Genomic DNA, 19,672 nt, shown 5'->3' with positions numbered 1-19,672 from the left:
AGAAGACAATTATACCTAAATCATAAAATTTTCACATCTAGAGAGATAAACTATAGCTATCCAGAAAACTGTGCTACCTAGCATGATTTCATTATTTAGAATGCCCAAGTTCCCAGAAGTTCTATACAGCTGAGATTTTACTCTATTAAAAGATCTGTGATGCCAAAAATTATTAAACTCTGTTCAATAGAAACACAATGCAAGCATGTGTGTAATTTTAAATTTTCTAGTAGCAACATTAAAAAAGTACAAAGTAACAGGTAAAATTAATAATTTTACTTAATCCAAATGTTATGTTAATATGAAATCAAGTTTTTAAAATTGAGATATTGTGCATTCTTTTCTGCATATCAAGTCTTTGAAATCCAATGTATATTTTAAACAGAGTACATCTCAATTTAGATCGTACATTTTCATCTGAAAGACTTGATCTATATTTAGATTTTATAAAATGTATAGTTCAAAAAGTAGATTCTCATGCTCAAGTTGTTCCACACATACCCAAAAAGTTTCCCAATAAAAAGAAGCAAGTACTAAAAATGTACTTTCATGTAACATTCAAATCCACATTGACACAACTGGTTCATATTTTTTTTTAGAAAAACTGATTTGGCTTTGAAGCAAAAGCATAACAGTTTCAAAACTATGCCTGTCCAAGTTTAGTAAATTTACTAACTTTTGTGTCAACTCATTAATATTAACATTGAATTCAAAGGGGTATTACATAAATCAAAACTCAACTATAAATTATCAATACTAATGAAATATTCTTCAAATTTTGCTCAACTTTGCAGGGAATTTTAATGCTGTCAATTTAAAATAAAATCTGCCTATTGGTTTATTTTTTAAAAATGTACAAAATTATGAATTGGTGCCATGACAAGTTTCCATTTTAACATAAATACGTGTGATGGGTTGTTTTCCCCTCAAAAATGAAATGTTAAAGTCCTAAGTCCTAGTACCTCAGAATGTGACCTTATTTGGAGATAGGGTCCTTATGGAGGTAATCAAGTGAAAATGAGGTCATGTAGGTGGGCTCTAAAACAATCTGACTGATGTCTTTATAAAAAAAGGAAAATTTGCACACAGATAGGCACACAGGGTAAATGCCATGTGAAGAGACAGTAAAGATGGTCATCTACAAGCCAAGGAGTGTCTGAGGCAACCAGAGGCTGGGAGAGGGCCGGGGATCAATCCTTCCCCAGTGGCTTTAAACAGACCATGGCTCAGCCCACAGCTTATTTCAAACTTCTGGCCCCTAGAACTTAACAAATGTTTGTTAATAAAAATTGTAATAGGTTCCTAGGGCTGTTGTAACAAATTTTTGTTACATGACCCAGTTTATGTTCCTTTGTTACAACAGCTCTAGGAACCTAATAAAATATTTCTCCTCGTATAACTAAGTCACAATTAAGCTTTTCCTTTCATTGTGTTCAAACACAAGATGTGTTCAACATAATCTGACAGTACATAGTGATTAAGAGCATGACGTTGGAGTCAGACTTAGGATGAAATTCAAAATGAGTTTTTCCATAGGCATTATGATATCAGATCAAAAAACAAACCACACTGCCAGATTTTATCTTTGATTCCTGCATATTTGGCAAGCAATTCTTTTGTTTCAAGAGAATCTTGAAATTAATCATGTAGGTTTTCTTGACTTAGCCGAGCATTGGCAAAGGGGACAAGATCAAATTCATGGTCTTTTATTTCTTTCAACAATCCCATAAATTGGTGATGATTCATAGCATTTGCACAAGTTATACTGCTGCAAGAAAAATCACATGAGGTACCTAAAACATGAGAAGACAGCTTCAATCTGTTAATGACACAATTCTATTCTGGAATGCAGTATGGTGTAGAGAAAAGAGCTTTGGAACTAAGCATACCAGGGTTCCATTCTCAACTCATGTTTCCAACAGGGTGACTTTGGGCACGTCCCTTGGCCTTTCTGAGTTTCAGATTCCCTATCTGCGAAAAAGGAACAATACCCCCTTCCTATGCATAGTGCTATTGGGAGATTAACTTAGATGGCTTAGCTAAAAGTTCCCAGTTCACTTCCTGGCAAATAGGAAATGGCAGTTGCCGTCCTCTTTCCTGAGATCCTTTTGGAGAATATCTGTTATTTTATCTCCTGAAAGAGTTCCTGGCTGCCAAGTGTGGCTTTTATTCATGTTCTGTGTTCTCCAGCAGCTTGCTAAAAGTTCTAGACACCTACTAATCACTTTCCTTCTCATGTCACATTGCTTTCACAGCAAAGTCGCTCATTCCACCATACATTAAGTTGTATATAAAGATGTACAAAGTGTCCAGCCATACTTGTCTGATGGGTGAGATTCCACAAAATACCCAGCAAAGGGACAATAAATTCGGGGTTGCAGGTTCTTCACCAGCTGAGCCTTGTAGTTCAGGAGCTTCTTCCTTTCTGTTTTAATAAATTGGGCTTTCCATTCCTCTGAAATGACAGGATTTAAATTAGACTCTCCTCTCTGGAAAATCACAGAAAAACACATGTTCTAGCAGATTGGAACTCCTTCAGGAGATAAAATAGATAGATAACTAAGGCAGAAATAGAACAAGGCTCCATGTCATTAGTGGAGGATTTCCCCGGAGTTTTTATCTTGCAAATTTCAATTGGTTACTAGGAAAATGTTACCAAGCCAGCCAAAGACACTGAGCTTTCTCCTTGTATATGGCAAGTCATTCGGACCCTAGCTGAATACACAGGGTAGCATGCATAATCGTAGTTGGTGTGCATGTGCATTTTAAGGGTATTGTAATTCTTGAAATTGTTAACTCTTTACTAACATGGAAATAGCTTCATTATTTTTGTAGATTATAACAGGTGTGTTCAACATAATCTGACAATACACAGTGATTAAGAGCATGATGTTGGAATCACCTAGGATGAAAATCCTGACCCACCACTTACTGGTTGGGCAGCCTTGGGCAAACTACCTAACTTCTCCATGTCTGTATCTTCTCTGTAAATGGCGTCATGATGCCTCTCTCACAGCGCTGTTCATTTGCTTATTCATTCACGCAACCAATATTTATTATGCACCTACTCTGTCAGACGTGGTTCTAGCCACTGGGAATAAAGTGGTGAACAAGGCAAAGCAGGTCCCTGCTCTCATGGAGTGTTCGTTCTAGTGAGAGAAGCAAATAATGAACAAGTAAAGTCATTGCAAAGAGTGATGCACCATGAAGAAAATAAAACGGCAACAGAACAGAGAGTGGCTGGGGTGAGTGGGATGAGATGGAGGGAATCATTAGACAGGATGGTTAGTGAAGAGATGACATTTGAGTTGAGACATAGATGAAAAGTTGCTAGTCACATGCAAATCAGGGCCAGCTGCACTCCAGGCAATGGAAACAGTAAACGGAAAGACCTAGGGCAGGTGTGCACTTGACATTTTGGGTCTAAGAAACGAAAGGCAGGATGGGTTGATATATAGCAAGCATCAGAGTGACAGGCAGTGAAGGAACTTGAGGAATTAGACAGGACTCAGAGCATATCGGGTACAAGATCAGGGAGCTGTTACTGTTAATGTTTCTATGAAATTTGACAAACACAGATAAGGATATAAAAAAATATACAAGCTACCCATCACCTAGACATAACATTATGGTATATTTAAGACCTTTTTAAATGTATATGCATGTACTCACGCATATGTGCGCACACACACACAAACTCACTGTCACACACAATGGGATAATGCCAGTTAACCTTTAATAAGTATGTTTTACCTTCCCAGTCACACTTTTAACTTCTTAAGGACAGAACCTTCCCTCTATTTCTCATGTGGTTACACACTCTGGGAGGCAATGAATATAGACTTAGAGAAGAAAGCAAAGAACGGGACAAAGGTTATCTTCATATTGTAAAACAGGGCATTTTCTGCCACATTGTTAGACAGGGATCACTTATCAGATATATTAATTTATTAAGTGGACATTTATTGAGCACTTACAATGCTAGTGTTGAGGATACACACTTCCTCCAAGCCAACCCCAACCCCACTCTTGGACCCAGAGCAGAAGGGCTCCTGCCTAAGACCCCCAACCAGAGGACCCTCCTCTGGGTGCACTAGAGGTCCCCGACTAGAGGACCCTCTGTGGGTGCACTGCTCCCTGATATGAACATCCACAGGTTGAAGTACACACCCCATTAGGAACCATATTCCAAGAGCACCTAAGCCTGGATGACCCATTTCAGGCCTTTCCTGTTCTGCTCTATGGTCTACATGGTGAATCCAAGTGATTCTTTTTCTTGGCTCCTCCTGAGGTGCTCTCAGATCTCAACATTTCCTTCATGCTGCATCACATTTTGAGCTAGAAACCTTAGTTTGTAATCTGCAACTTACAAGTCTCGTTTCCCAATAAGATTGCATGCTTCTTGTGGGGAGGGACCATGTCTCAATTACATTTGTATTTACTCTCACAGCATTTAGCAATGTGCCATGCCTGATACTTGGTATCACTTTCATATAAAATATTACCAGTAAATTTTCCACCACTGAAAGTCATTGGAAAGCCTGATGCTCCTCCAGCAAAATCACTCATCATTAGAGCAACCTTCGTAGGGAGCCTTCCCCCATTGGGTCTGGTGCAGTCCACTGTATTCAGTATTTTATGACCTGTGGAGAAACAAAGAGGTATAGGTATTCAAAGTGAAATCTTGAACACCCATGAATGGTTTAAATTCCAAGACAAAGTCTTCCGTGTACAGTCTGTATAATTGAACTTATTTGATTATAGAAGAATTGATTATATTAAAGGGAAAACAGTAAGCTTTTAAAACTTAACATTTTCAATAGTATATTCTGAATTTTCAAGTGACTAAATTCATCCTATTTGACTTGGTGGATTCTAAGTGTCTCATGAAGACATTTACCTTAATTCCACTCTAGCTCATTCATAGACTGCTTTCTTCAGTCAACTTTTTCCAGGTGTTGAGCCCAAAGGATCAGAGAAGAGTGGATTAACATACTTCCCTGTATCTTTTGCAAATTACATGCAAAGTTCATAATCAAATGATTGTTGGGGCAGTAAGGCCATCTTTTCATATGAAAAGCAGTGCATGATTATATTACATGATATTTCTAGGTGAAAGTAATAAAAGACATTTATTTAATAAAGGTAGTTTTGAAGAAATCACTATAGGTGGAATGTAAAATATTTATTGCCTTATGAAAGAAAGCTTTGCTCCTGTCACAATCTAGATGACATTATTTATAATTTGTTTTCTGGAAAAATTATTTGAAAGGTAGCTCCATATTTCTAGGACAAGGATATAATATGCTATATTCTTTCAAAATGGAGCTAGAAGATGAACATGTGATGAAATTTCATATAGATATTACTATCCTTCCTATTAAGAATGTTTTCCATTTTTCATTGTCAATGGGGGTAAAAACATACCTTTGTACTCCACAATAATGCAAGTGTCCATCTCAGGATGAACACCATCCATCAAGATCATGAATCGAAGATTTTTGTCCACCTGGAATTTAACAATCAAACCAACAACTGTGAATTTCAGTTTGGTTTTTAATTCAATATTTGAGAAGGTAATCACCTGTTCTGGAAAGAATGGTCAATTGAACCTCATATTTGAGGAAATTTCCTTATTCAGAACTAGATTTATTACCTGTTCTGCAGTGTTATACTATAATAGTATGGGCTAATGGAAAGAAAATAATCTTTGCCCAGGACAGTCTGCCTAATGTTTGAAGCTCAAATAGAGGTTGTGTTTATGCAGTATCAGGGACAGACCACATTGGCCCATTTTTTTACTTAATCTCATGGTGACTATCTCACATAACATTCATCCCAGAAAGCATAACTGGAAAGCATGGAAAGAAAACAGATTTCTGACCTGCTGCCATATTCCAAATGGCACGACATTGATATTAGTCAACTGGACACCGCTCTGATTCAGATTCCAAAATACAGGCCTTTCTGTGTTTCCAACATAAATGGGAATATCTGGTCTTCTCCCAGCAAGCTTTTTCAGTGTGGGGTAACTAGGATAAGACAGATGGAAAGGTTGAAAGGAGAAAAAAATAGTGTCATCTAGTATGAGAGACAGTCTGTTCCTTTTACCAACATATATGACAGAGAAGTGAGGAATTGAAAAACTGAACTCTCCCCAAAGACCAGAGAAAAGTTTTTCTGTTCAAGGCTGACTGTGAGAGTGATGGGAGATTCTGAGGGGATTCATCTTTGTTGTTAGAACATATCATATGCTCATGGTGTGGACATCAACCAGGTATGCAAGTTCCATTTTCCACACTGATGCTGCTTGAAGGAGGGGTAGTTCTAGCAGTAGACACAGACGAGAAAAAGTCATGCTGTAGAGAAAAGAAATGAAGATCATGGAGATCCTCATTTCTTTGCATTCCTCAAGCAGTAGCTCGCAGTAAGAGAGAGGACTGGGACATAGTACAGGACAAAAGCCCCCCAGGACCATTTTGGGGGTCGGTTTTTCAACCTTCAAAGATTCTGTCCCTTTTTAAGGATAAATAATATATGTTGTATATCAAAGCCACACTTTAACAGACTATATTATTTACCCTTAAGGGAGGGACAGAATTACCAGCTAGGCAAGACAGTGAAATTTAGTGTTGAGGAACTACATTCAACAATTGTAGTAATCCCAACTCGGTACACAATCAATCATCCAAGTCTTTTTGACTATCTAGACATATTAAGTCAGATTTTATTTATTGAGCATTCATTATATAACAGAGTTATTATACTGTAGGGGGTGGTAGAAAGTTGAATAAACAAATAAATGATTACACATCTATTATTATTTCAAACTTGGTGCTGGGGCAGTTTTACATACTATGTTATTCAATTCCTACAAAAAAGCTACGAATTTTTTTGTTTTTGTAGATGAGGAAACATTCAGAAATACACAACACACAGTAAATCGGTATTCAAATTTGGGTTTTCTGATTCTAAACCTAGTGCTTCTATAAGAAGAAAGTTTCTAACTTTAACGAATATACTATCTGGTTTAAGAATCAGACTTGTACACAGAGTATAAGATCAGGCAAAATAATATATATAATCATAGGAAAAGTACTTTAAAAATCTGTATATCAGCACTTAGCTGTACTAATATTCAAGTTCCAGCATTGCGTTAAAAGCTATCCAAATAAGTAGAATCTGGAAGGAAGTGACAGAAGTAATAAACTTTCTCCCCCCCCCCCGCAAAAAAAGATTCAAAAAATCAGTGATTCTTTGAATGTACCTTCAGTCTCTGGGTTCAGCAATGAAATCCTGCATTTTAAAGGACTTTGGGAGTTAGGATAAGTTATTCTAAAATGGATGTTTATTGCTTTGGATTTTTCAATTGCTAATAATTCTTACTGGCAATCCACCAGAGTACATTGGCCTTTTCCCTTGTTTTTGTAAATCAGGGAGGCTTTATTCAGTAAATAAAGGTTAGACAGAAGGGTCGGGGGCAAACAATCTTGATGTTTATTAGTTGACTAGGGAAGAGTCAAAAAGTAAGGGTCTATCAAGGAAATAGACCCAAAGGAGTAAAAAAATCACAAGCTTTGGCCCCTTTTCAAGAATAAACTATCTGCAACACACTGCACAACCAATGTATTGTGATACTATAGTTGAAAACTGTTGTTTTAACGCAAGACAACTGTCGACACAAGCCTGTGAAATGAAAGCTAAACTGGTTTTCAGGACGGTAGTTAAAGAATAACTCAACAAATGAGTTTTTACCCTCCCTAAATTTAGTGTATTCCCATAGAATGTCTCTCATTAAGACTTTAGGTAATTGCATCTTAGACACTGTAAAGCAATCACATCATTTATGTGCTATTGTCCCTACACAAGCTATACCAAATTACTACCACACATTACAGTTATTGTACAACAAATGAACTCAGGGCTCTTGTAATCCTGAAATTATGCAAGTGTAGTTCCAGGAGGTAGTGTGGCACAAAGGTATCGTATAAAGTGGAATTTTAGTTGTAGTACCACAGTATCCTAGGGGGTTGTGATCAGTTAAGAAGTGTGTTGCAGGCAATTTGTTACTAAATCAGTTAATTTAAAAAAAAAAAAACAAAAACACTTCCCTGAAAAATAAATCAGAGCATATCCACAATTTAGAGTTCCCATATGCTTTAGAATAAAAAATTAAGGTGCCAGTCAACCAGCAACCAACATGTTATCTCTAACCATTTTGTCATGTAGGGGCACAGAAAAACAAAGTTGAATTGCTTGAGTAGCACATTATGGGCATTGTTATGTGTTTATATTGGCAATCCAGCAGAAGTGATACAAATTTCAAAATAATGATGAAGAAATATGACCCTATAGTTAAGCAAAGGAATCGGCAATATGTGCTTCCCTCTTCTAATAGCTCAGTACATTCGCAAATACGTGTGGTTTCTTAACTTAAAGTCCTCCTTTCTCCCTCTTTTTTAATTGCCTGGGTCAGGGAAAATTTCAGTTGCTATCATTAGCATCATATTACTCTGGTTCCAATGAAATACTGAGTGAGGTTGAGTCAGGATTACTATGGTGGGTGTTTAATGTTAGGATACTATAAATCAGAGCTTGGCAAACCATGTTTGGGCTGAATCCCATCTGCTGCTGCTTGTTTATGTACAACCTTGCAAGCTAAGGGTGGCTTCTTTTTTCTTTTGAAGCTTGCCCACAGCTGAGGGGATGGTTTTTAACCTCTTAAATGGTTGTAAAGAAAATCAAAAGGACAATGATATTTTGTAATACATGAAAATTATATGATATTCACATGTCATTATCCATAAATAAAATTTGATTGGAACACAGTCAGTCTCATTCAGGACCATCTACGGCTGCTTTTGGGTTACAACAGCAGGGTTGAGTGGTGGCAACTCTCACTGTATGGCTTGCAAAGCCTAAAATATTTAGGCTCTGGCCCTTTAGAGAAAATGTGTGTTCCCTTAGGGTGGGAAGTGAGATGGTTATTCATCCTCTCCTGCTTCCTTACAATAGCTTCTTCCTCACTCCCAATGGTGTAAAGTGTAGAAAAGTGTAAATCATTTGTATAATTTTATGGGGTACAAGTGCAATTTTGTTACAACCAAAGATTGCACAGTGGTGAAATCAGAGCATTATTAATCCTAATCATGTACATTGTACCCATTAAATAATTTCTCATCATTCACCTACTTCCCACCCCCTCACCTTTCTAAACCTCCAGTGTCTGTCATTCTACTCTCTACGCCTATTTGTGCACATTATTTAGCTCCCACTTATAAGTGAGAACATGCCATATTTGTCTTTCTGGAAACAGTTTTAAAAGTATAAACTTTCTATGCAAATATAAATATTTATCTTAATTAGTCCTCTTTTCATCATCCCAGCTGAACCTACTTCAAAGTCAGCAGTGATTGCAAAAGAATTGGAGAACATTTGATGCCTTCCCTGCAGCATGAGCTTAGGAGTTGTGTGCTCAGGACTTCATTACCTCAGGTGGTCCGAGTGCAGATGACTGATGTAAATGAGGTCTGCCTGGCACAGCCTCTCCAGCCAATCAGATGGAGGCTCATGGAGCAACCACCATCCTCGGGCAAAAGCAGGACCGATTAACCAAGGGTCAAACACCATTCTCTTGTCTCCTAACTTGAGGTCCATGCAGGCGTGAGTGAGGTATGTTATCTGTTAAAAGAGAGTGAGATTCCTATTATTGAATTGTTCATTACTGGTCAGCAACAATGAACGGAAATGTTTGGTTTGGGTGGCTGACAAAGTACACAGGTTGGAGTACTTTGCTCCCAAGCATGATCAGGCAAAATCTCGGACTCAAATACAATCCAACAAGAGCCTTTCACAGAACACAGTTCCCAGCACAGGTCATGACTTTATTCAAATATAAATTCTCATGGTTAGTTTTAGATGACAAACCAATTGGTTTACCTAGTTTTAGTTTATTTAAATTAGTTCCTAAACAGTTATTTACGGTCCACACTGAAGAACATATTTTGTGACCAGTCCTTTAAAGCAAACTTTACAAGGAAAGGCAGTTAGAGATGTTATCACAAACATTTGGGGATTTAAATGCCAGAGTGGCTGTGAATAGCAATATGAATGGATGATTCTCGTGAGTTTGGTGGGTTGGCATAGCCATGCAGACTCAACTGACAACTGGCTAAACAGGCTTGTAAGACTTTCTCTTCTAAATTACCTGTTAAATAATTACTCGTGGATGCCAGGGCCTCTAAGAGTGGATACAAAGAATGACTTAGAGACTGGCACCATGGGGATTCCAAATCCGTTCCTCATTCTCTTGCCACAGCTTGGCACCTCTAGAGAAAAGGAATGTATTCAGAAGCAGAGAAAAGATAGCAGGAACGTCATGTGAAAAGCCAACAAAGTGGGTGAGGAAAGGTCAAGGCACAGATTAGTTTTTATTATGTCTATTCCAGGCAGGTTCTCATTTGTTTCCTTAAAGTACCTGCCCAAATAATACACAATCTTTCTAAATACACAGAAAAATTAACTTTTGATTGTGTACCTCTCCCAAACTATTGAAGTGTTTCCTCTGAAGGAAATTCTCTTATGAAGCTGGAAAATACAACTACCCATTCTATCCAGTAGTGATCTGGCATCAAGGGTAATCTCAAATAGTTTTGCATGAGTCTCCTTAGGGATTTTCCCAAAGTTTTGTGTTGTTTTTTTCCTTGTAATCCCTGCCAGGTTCTGGGGGTTCCTTAAAGAATTTGTTTGATTGACTTTTTATCATATGTCATAAATACCCACCTCAAAGAGTATTCAAGGTAATATAGGATGTTTACAGATATAGATGTTAAATGGACATCTTAGTTACATTTTTGTGTTTAATAATATTATCCTTTTAATATTTCCTTACCTGGACTTCTCCAAAATCCAACTCTTCAGGAGATCTGGGCTCTGAGTCCCAAGGGTTAGGAGGATTCAGTTCTAAAAGTAAAAGTCCGTTGTTTTCATCCATTTCAACAACTAGAATCAAATGAGAACAAATCTGGATTAATGACAAAAATGGCTTTTTAAAAGCATCACTGAAATAGAAATGCATGGTTTTCCAAAAATCAAAGGAAAATCAAAACAAAGGGTGTTCAGCACCCTTTGTTGATGGAACAAAATCAAACAAAGACCACTCCCTTAGATGAAACAATATCTGCAGAGACTACAACTTAAGATGAACACCAATTCATTTCTTTATTCATGTTGAGCTTACAGAATTTATGAAGTCTCAGTCATGTCAGGGATACACACATACAAATAAGACTTCTTTACAACGAAATGAATGATTGATAGAGATGACTTCGAGGCGCTATAGGAATGCACAGGGAGGGGCATCTGATCTGCAAAAATGACACACATTCAGTATAAACCATATTCTGAATTTTGATCTTTTCTGGGCTGGTGATACACAGTAAGATGCTGGGAGCGGCAGCAGGTGCAACTCTCAGTCAGCCATGTGCAATCACAAGGCTAAACACCAGATACTCTACAGTGGTCCATGTTGCCAGGTGATTGTGCCCAACTCCAGGCTAATGTACATGTTCTGAGCCTGCATACGGTAGGTTAGCCTAAGCTACGATGCTTGGTAGGCTAGGTGTATTAACTACATTTTGACTTACACTACTTTCAACCTATGATGAGTTATGTAAGTTGAGGAGTATTTGTATACAATTCTGTTAATTATACCTCAGTAAAGCTGAGGGAATAGAGAATAGCTGTCCTGAAGCCCCAAATTCAAAAAAGTGATTACCTCCAGGGCATGGGTGGGGGGATACATGATATAATCAAGGAAAGATATATATTGTGTTGTTAATGTTTTATGTTTTAAGCTGGGTGCTAGGTACATGGGTGTTCACTTAATTTTTAATACCTTTTTAACATTGCTTAAGAAATTTAATAAAAATATTTTTCTTAGTCATAACTATCAGCTTATTTAATGGTGAAACACAAATGACTTTCTTAATAAAATCAGGAATACATAAAGAATGCCATTATTATTGAACTATGTTCCTGAAATTGCGAGTGGTATAATAAAGGTACATATTATTATTTTGAGGTTATATGATTGCTGGAAATTAGTGTCATGAACTAGAAAAAATGCTGGTTTTGGGAACATCTGGATGGGAATCCTATTTCTGCTGCTTATTAGCAGTATCCTGAGCCTCAGTTTTCTGATCTATAAAATTATAATACATACTTCATAGAGTTGTTGTGGAGATTAGATGAAATAATAGATCCTAAAGTGTCTAGCACCATGCTTGGAACAGAGCAGGCATTTAATAAACAATATTATTTTGGTAATTATTTTATACATAAAGGAATATATAGAATTTTAAAAGTTCATTGTAGGACAAACAAACCTATATACTAGCCAACTCATTAGAAAAATACAATTGTATTGTGGGAGACCCTCAGGAAACTCTTGCACTGATACCTGCCCCGTCTTCATAACTTTTCTTTTTCAAGAGATGCAGAAAAAAATAAGTCTGTAATTCTTTACTTGATCTTAGCCAGGAAGCAATTGTAACTCTTAATCATTGTTCTGAAGCAATTACCATAAAGGTCTCTCTATGCCCCTTGCACAAAGATAAATTGCATAGATGCAACAAAGAAGAATGTGACATCTGCCAACTATTATAAATAAATTCATGAGAATATAGTATTATTAATTTAACCTTACAAGCTGATAAAATCTAGATCATTTGGGTTATAATTTTATCCAGAAAAAACAAATGGTAGTCCCTACAATCTTTTTAAAGGAAGAATAATGAAGGAGAAATGGAACAAAAGCATACCATAAAACTATAATAATCAAATCACTGATTATTGACATTAGGTCAGCCACAAAGTGGATCCTAATTATGTTAACTGTTTATTCTAAAGAAGGTATCATAAATCTGTGGACCATCTAACATGGTGCTGTGGCAATTAGTTCTCTAAGCATTCTAGTTGGTTAAAGACACAAAGTGACCAAGTCATAAAAATGTATAAAATAGAATATTAAATATGAGAGGACTTTTACATTTAACAGCAACAGAAATAATTCCAATGGAAAATCTGAATAGATACAAATGTAAAATGAAGAAGTTCTAACACCAAAAAAATTTGGCAAACACATTTTGCCAAACCATATTTAGTGAAATATTAGCATCATATTTGATAGAACAATGCAAGTAAAAACAATGAGATGCAATTTTTGCCTCAAATGAGAACAGTCTGAAAGACTAAGAATGTTCTGAGCTGGTAAGGTATGGGGAGAAAAGGCATGCTTATATACCAGTCAGTGGGAGCAAAAGTTTGTCAGTGCCAAAGAATGGATGTTAATGCAATACATATTAAAGAAGGAACATATGATGAACTCATTCATTCATTCATTCATTCATTCATTCATTCGTTTAGGACATTAAGTGGAAACGGTTGTGTTAGTCATAACTTCCAGTTCATGACATGTATTTGATCCATGCAAAGCTCTTCTCTTTTTAATATTATTTATTTATTCCCTTTATCTCTAGTTCCCATTCTCATTTTCCTCCCCTCCAAGGTACCATTCTGAATGTTCGTGCAAAATATGCATTATATTGTGTGTGTGTGCATTTTTAATTTATATAAATGGTATTAGGCCTCCAGTCTGTTTCCTACTCTTTTTCACTCAACACTATGATTTTGACACCCATGATGTTGCCATGTGTACATCTAGCCCACATCTAATTGCAGTTGAGTATTCCATGGTTCATGTCTACCACATTTTACAAATTCACTCTCCCAGAGGTAGACTCCTAGATTCTGCCACAACAAAATTTCTTTGAGGTATAAACAAGAGCAGGATTTATGGATGCTAGTATGTTCATAAACCTCATCAGGAGCCAGGCACAGTGGCACGTGCCTATATTCCCAGCTTCTAGAGAGGCTGAGATGGGAGGATCACTTGAGCCCAGGAGTTCAAGTCCAACCTAGGCAACATAGCAAGTCTCTGGCCCTAAAAACAACAAAACAAAACAAAAAGAAACAAAAACAACAAACCAAAAACTCATTTGGCTAGTTACTGCCAGATTACGCTTCAGAATGGCTGCAACAGCCACACTCCCGTCACACGGATGAGGACTTCTACGTCACTGACAACATTTGGCATCATCTTAGCTTCTAGTTTTTTTCCACTCTAAATGATGTAAAGTGAAACCTACTTGTTTCATTTGCAGTTTTCTGATTACTACTTAGTTTAGTAAGTATCTTCATATGTTTAATAGCCTTTGGGTTTATTCTGTAAAATTCTAGTTCATACTCTTTCTTCCCTTTTTATTTGAATTGTCCGTCTTGTCAATCTGCATTATTTCCTACTCTATGCTTGATATTAATCCCTTGTTGATTATAAACATTGCAAAAAACTCTCAAACTGTCATTATGTCTTTTAATTTTGTCCATGGTGTCCTTCCTTAAGCAGAAATATTGTGTTAATACAATCATATTCATCCATATTTGACATTTTTGTTTGCCCTATGAGCTGTACTTTTGAAGTCTTATCTGAAGAGTGAAGAAGTACCACACTATCTCTAGATTGCAAAAATATACTCCTGTATTTCTTCTATTACTTTCACATTGAGGTTATTGGGCCAAGTGAAGCCCGCCTTTAGGCTGAAGTATACAAAGTGTTATTGGTGAATGCTTTAATTGCCATACCCTTTTACCAGTAATTCAACTACTGTATGAAACAACTCCAAATACAGAGAAGCTCTTAAACACAAAAATACCAGTTTTAAGTAAAACTATGAAGATCTTAAATTCTAACAGAAAAATGGCTAAATATATTAGTTAATATTTAATGTGAACATAAAATTATATGTGTATAGAATCTGACCTTATGTCTAATATCATACTGACAAGATGCAAAAATGGTTTACATTAAAGAACTGTGAAAAATTAAGACTAACAAGAAGACTAGAGAATGGAACAGCTAGATGGAAGATTAACAGGGAATAGAAGACTTCAACACCATAAACTGACTGTACCTAATGGACATACACAGAACACTTCACCTTGGGCCATAAAACAAGTTTCAATAAATTAAAAGGATCAAAATTAAATAAAATATCTTCTCTGAACACATTGAAATGAAATTACATATTAATAAGAGAAGAAAGTTGCAAAATTCACAAATATGTGTAAATCAAACAACACACTTCTAAATAACAAATTGGTTAATAAAAAGAAATTAGAGAACATTTTGAAACAAATGAAAACTAAAACACAATATGCCAAAACTTATGTAATACAGCTAAAACAGTGTATGCATAAAATTTATACCTGTGCACACCTATTTTAAAAAAGAAGAAATATCACAAAAACCCCAATATTCCACCTTAACTAGAAAAATAACAGCAAACTCAAAGTAAACAAAAGGAAATAAAAATTAGACTAGAAATGAAATCAAAAATAGAAAAATGAGAGAAAAATCAAGAAAGACAAAAGTTAGTTTTTCAAAAATATCAACACATTGACAAATCTTTAGCTAGACTGACCAAGAAAAAAGAGATTACTAAATTATCAAAATTAAGAATGAAAGAGTAGACATTACTACTGATGTTACAGAAATTAAAAGGTTTATAAGATAATACTATCAACAATTGTACTCCAATAAATTAGATAACCTAGATAAGAAAATTCCTATGAAGATACAAATTAACAAAAATGACCTGAGAAGAAATAGAAAAATCTCAGCAGACCTATAATAAGTAAAGAGATTAAACTAGTAATCAAAAAGCTTCCCACAAAGATAACTCTAGGCCCAGATGGTTTCACTAGTGAATTTGACCAAAGGTTTAAAGTAGGATTAGCACCAGTCCTTCACAAATTCTTTCAATAAACAGAAGCATATCGGCCCTTTGCCAACTCATTTTATATGGTCAATATTACCCTGATATCAAAATTAAAGACATCACAAGAAAACAAAACTACAGACTAATATTCCTTATCAATATAGATGTACAATATCTTAATAAAATATCAGCAACTATAATTTAATGACATTAATAAAAAGGGCTATATATACCATGACCAAGTGGAATTTATGCTACACTGCTGCAATATTTGAAAGATGCAAGGCTGATTCAACATTTGAAAATCATTCAATGTAACACACTGCATTAACAGAACAAAGAGGGAAACCACATGATCATCTCAGTTAACACAGAAAGGGCATCACCAAAAATCCAACATCTGTTATCATAAAACACACTCAGAAAACTAAGAATAGGCTGGGCATAGTGGCTCATGCCTGTAATCCTAGCACTTTGGGAGGCCAAGGTGGGTGGATCACTTGAGGTCAGGAGTTTGAAACCAGCCTGGCCAACATGGTGAAAACCCGTCTCTACTAAAAATACAAATATTAGCCGGGTGTGGTGGCACATGCCTGTAATCCCAGCTACTTCAGAGGCTGAGGCAGAAGAATCTCTTGAACCTGGGAGGCGGAGGTTGCAGTGAGCCCATATTGCGCCACTGCACTCCTGCCTGGGCAACAGGGCCAGACTCTGTCTCAAAAAAATAAAAAATAAAAAAAATAAAAAGGCATCTAAGAAAATCTGACAGCTGTTTTCCCACTAAGAGTGGGAACCAGACAAGCAGTTTCTTTGGCTAAAACCTCCATTTCTACCTGGAGGTTTTAGCCAAGGCAACTGAACAGGAAATGACATAAAAGGCATCCAGTCTGTAAAGGAAAAAGTAAAACTGTCTCTATTCATAGACGACACGATCTTGTATATAGGACATCCTAAGGTATCTACAAATGAAACTATTAAAGCCTTCAACGGATACAAGGTATTTTGAAAATCAATGATATTCTGTATGCTAGCCATTAATTTTTAAATAAAATTTATGAAAAATTCCATTTATAATAGCATCAAAAAGAATAAAATACTTAGGAATAAATTTAATCAAAGTAGTATAAAACTTATACTCTGAGAAATACAAAATATGGTTGAAAGAAATTAAAGAAGACTTAATTAATAGACATTCCATGTTCACAGATCAAGACTGAGTATTGATAAGACAGTAATACTCCCTAAATTAATCCACAAATTCAACACAATTTTAATCACAATTCTAGCTGCTTTTCACCCCCATCCCTCACCTGCCAGGAATTGACAAGCTGACCCTAAAGAGTCAAGACAAGATGGCCTAGAATAACTAAGCAATCTTTAAAAAGAAAACAAAATTGGAGGACTCACAATTCCCAATTTGAAAAACTTACTTCAAAGCTAAAGTAATCAAAACAGTGTGGAACTGGCAGAAGGACAGACATATAAATCAATGGAATAGAGTCCAAAAATAAACCTTTATATTTATGATCAATTGATTTTTCAACAAAGATGCCAAAACAATTCAATAGGGGAAAGAATAGTCTGTCAGAAAATGGTACTGCAATTGATCCACATGCAAAAGAATGAATTTGGGCCCCTACATCACACAATGTACAAACATTAACACAAAATGGATCAAAGACCTAAATATTAGAGCTAGAACTATAAAACTCTTAAAACAATAGGAATAAATTTTCATGATCTTGGATTAGGCAATTTAAATAATATTTATTAGACTGGCCATGTGTGGTAGCTCACATTTATAATCCCAGAATTTTAGAAGGCTGAGGTGGGGAGATCTCTTGAGCCCAGGAGTTTGAGACCAGCCTGGTCAACACAGTCTGACCCACTCTCTACAAACAAATACAAAAATTAGCCAGACATAGTGGTGTGTGCCTGTAGTCCCAGCTACTTGGGAGGCCAAGATGTGAAGATTGCTTGAACCCAGGAGGCAGAGGTTGGAGTGAGCCATAATCATGCCACTGCACTCCAACCTGGGTGACAGAGTGAGACTCTGTCTCAAAAAATGTATATATTTCTTAGACTCTCTCTTTCTTAGACTATTATCTATGTGTGTGTATGTTAGTCTAATAAATATATTAGAATAAAAGACTTACTCTAACCATATACTTTTTTAGACACCAGAAGCACATGATCCAAAGGAAAAAATAAATAAATTAGACATCATCAAAATTTAAAACTTTTGTTCTTCAAAAGATGTCAGCAAGAAAGATGGACAATAACAAGTCTTGGTGAGGATGAGGATACGCAGGGTCATACATTGGTAATGAGAACATAAAATGATGCAGTGCTTTTGAAAACAGTTTTATAGTTCCTCAAAGTTAAACATAGAGTTACCATATAGCCCAGCAATTCCATTCCTAGGTTTATAACCAAGAGAACAAAAATCATATGCCTACATAAAAATTAGTAGATAAACAGTCATAGGAAAAGTATTCATCATAGCCAAAATGTTGTATATCCATACAAGGAAAGTTATTCAGCCATAAAAATGAAGTAAATGAAGTACTAATATATGCTACGACATGGATGAATCTTGAAAACAAGATGCTAAGTGAAAGAAGCCACACACAAAAGGTCACATATTGTATTATTCCAGTATATGAAATGTTCAGAATAGGAAAATCCATAGAGACAGAAAGAAGACTGGTGGTTACCAGGGGCTTGGAGAAAAGGGGAATGAGGACTGACAATCATTACAGGGTTTTTTTTGGAGTGGCGGAAAATGTTTCAGAATGAGATAGTGGTGGTGGTTGCACAACATGTGAATATTTTTAAAAAAGGATTAATGTGCGCAGTTTAAAAGGGTAAGTTTTGTGGTACATGGGTTATTTCTCATCAAGACGAAGGAGAGGAGAAAGAGAAAAGGAAGGAGGAGGGAGATGGGGAGAGGGAGGACAGCAACCACCAGAACAAAATATTCTAAAACATTTTAGGTGATGTAAGTGTAAATGAGATTCTTCCTTCTACTTTTCTGAATTCCAACTTTTTAATTGTTACCCTATAGTATTTTTTATAATAATAATAAAACCAGATGCTCAACGTTGATAACATGTCCCCAGGCGGATCAAGCCCTTATCTTTCTCAGAATGTGGTATGAAATCCCTACAGCGTTGGTAGCACTGGACTAAAAAGTGAGCTCTGTTAACAAATGTTCCCTTCGTGGCAGTGTCTTCACTCCAGCTAAGGCTGAAATTCCCGGAGTTTGTTATTTCCTGCCCTCCTACTGACCCTGCTGCCAGCTCTGGCTCCTGCCTTTTGCCTGCATGGTGGTTAACAGTAGCCTTAATCTAATTTTCCAATGCATCCCACTTCCTGCTGGGAGGGAAATCCCTCATCTCTGCTCCTGTGGCCCCAGGCTCAAGGATATATGCAGATTATTTAAGACACATGTATGCAAATAAATTATGTTCTGTGTACTACCTACCATGAATTTAACAGGCATTCAATTAATTTTTTTTTTTTTACAACAACCCGTTTTTTGTAAGATGGCTACTAAAAATTTTATTTCTATTTCACATTAGAAGAAATTAAAGCACAAAGGGATTGACCAAATTGCCCATTGTCCCCAGACTGTGTATTGCAGCCTGAATCTGCACCCAGGCGAGAAGGCCGCATTGCCTTCACTCTTAACGCTTTGCTACACTGTCTCTGTAAAGGTCTTGATCAAAAGATTTAGAGATTTTCATAAAAGCCCCTAAAAGCAGTTGTAGATTACTTGGTTATATATTCATAAAATTGATAGTCTCTCGTCCTTTCACTTACACAGTGTTTAT

General features: G+C 36.2%; 1 protein-coding gene across 6 annotated transcripts in view; it reads right to left on the bottom strand.

The window, feature by feature from the left end:
• The window catches only part of LOC105482555 (cytidine monophosphate-N-acetylneuraminic acid hydroxylase), a 353,903-nt gene that overhangs the window by 24,057 nt on the left and 310,174 nt on the right, over positions 1–19,672 (bottom strand). For all 6 annotated transcript variants that reach the window (XM_071097510.1, XM_011742717.3, XM_011742720.3 and 3 more), the window contains 6 exons: positions 10,892–11,001; positions 9,491–9,681; positions 5,885–6,032; positions 5,428–5,509; positions 4,506–4,643; positions 2,320–2,455 (listed from right to left, as the gene is read on the bottom strand). In XM_071097510.1, coding sequence (XP_070953611.1) covers positions 2,320–2,455; positions 4,506–4,643; positions 5,428–5,509; positions 5,885–6,032; positions 9,491–9,681; positions 10,892–11,001 — 805 coding nt within the window. The remainder of the gene's footprint in view (positions 1–2,319; positions 2,456–4,505; positions 4,644–5,427; positions 5,510–5,884; positions 6,033–9,490; positions 9,682–10,891; positions 11,002–19,672) is intronic.

The sequence above is a fragment of the Macaca nemestrina genome, chromosome 5 (genome assembly GCF_043159975.1).
Source record: "Macaca nemestrina isolate mMacNem1 chromosome 5, mMacNem.hap1, whole genome shotgun sequence".
Classification (NCBI taxonomy): domain Eukaryota; kingdom Metazoa; phylum Chordata; class Mammalia; order Primates; family Cercopithecidae; genus Macaca; species Macaca nemestrina.
Note: the sequence above shows the minus strand (reverse complement) of the source record. Positions and strands in the feature narration are given on the sequence as shown.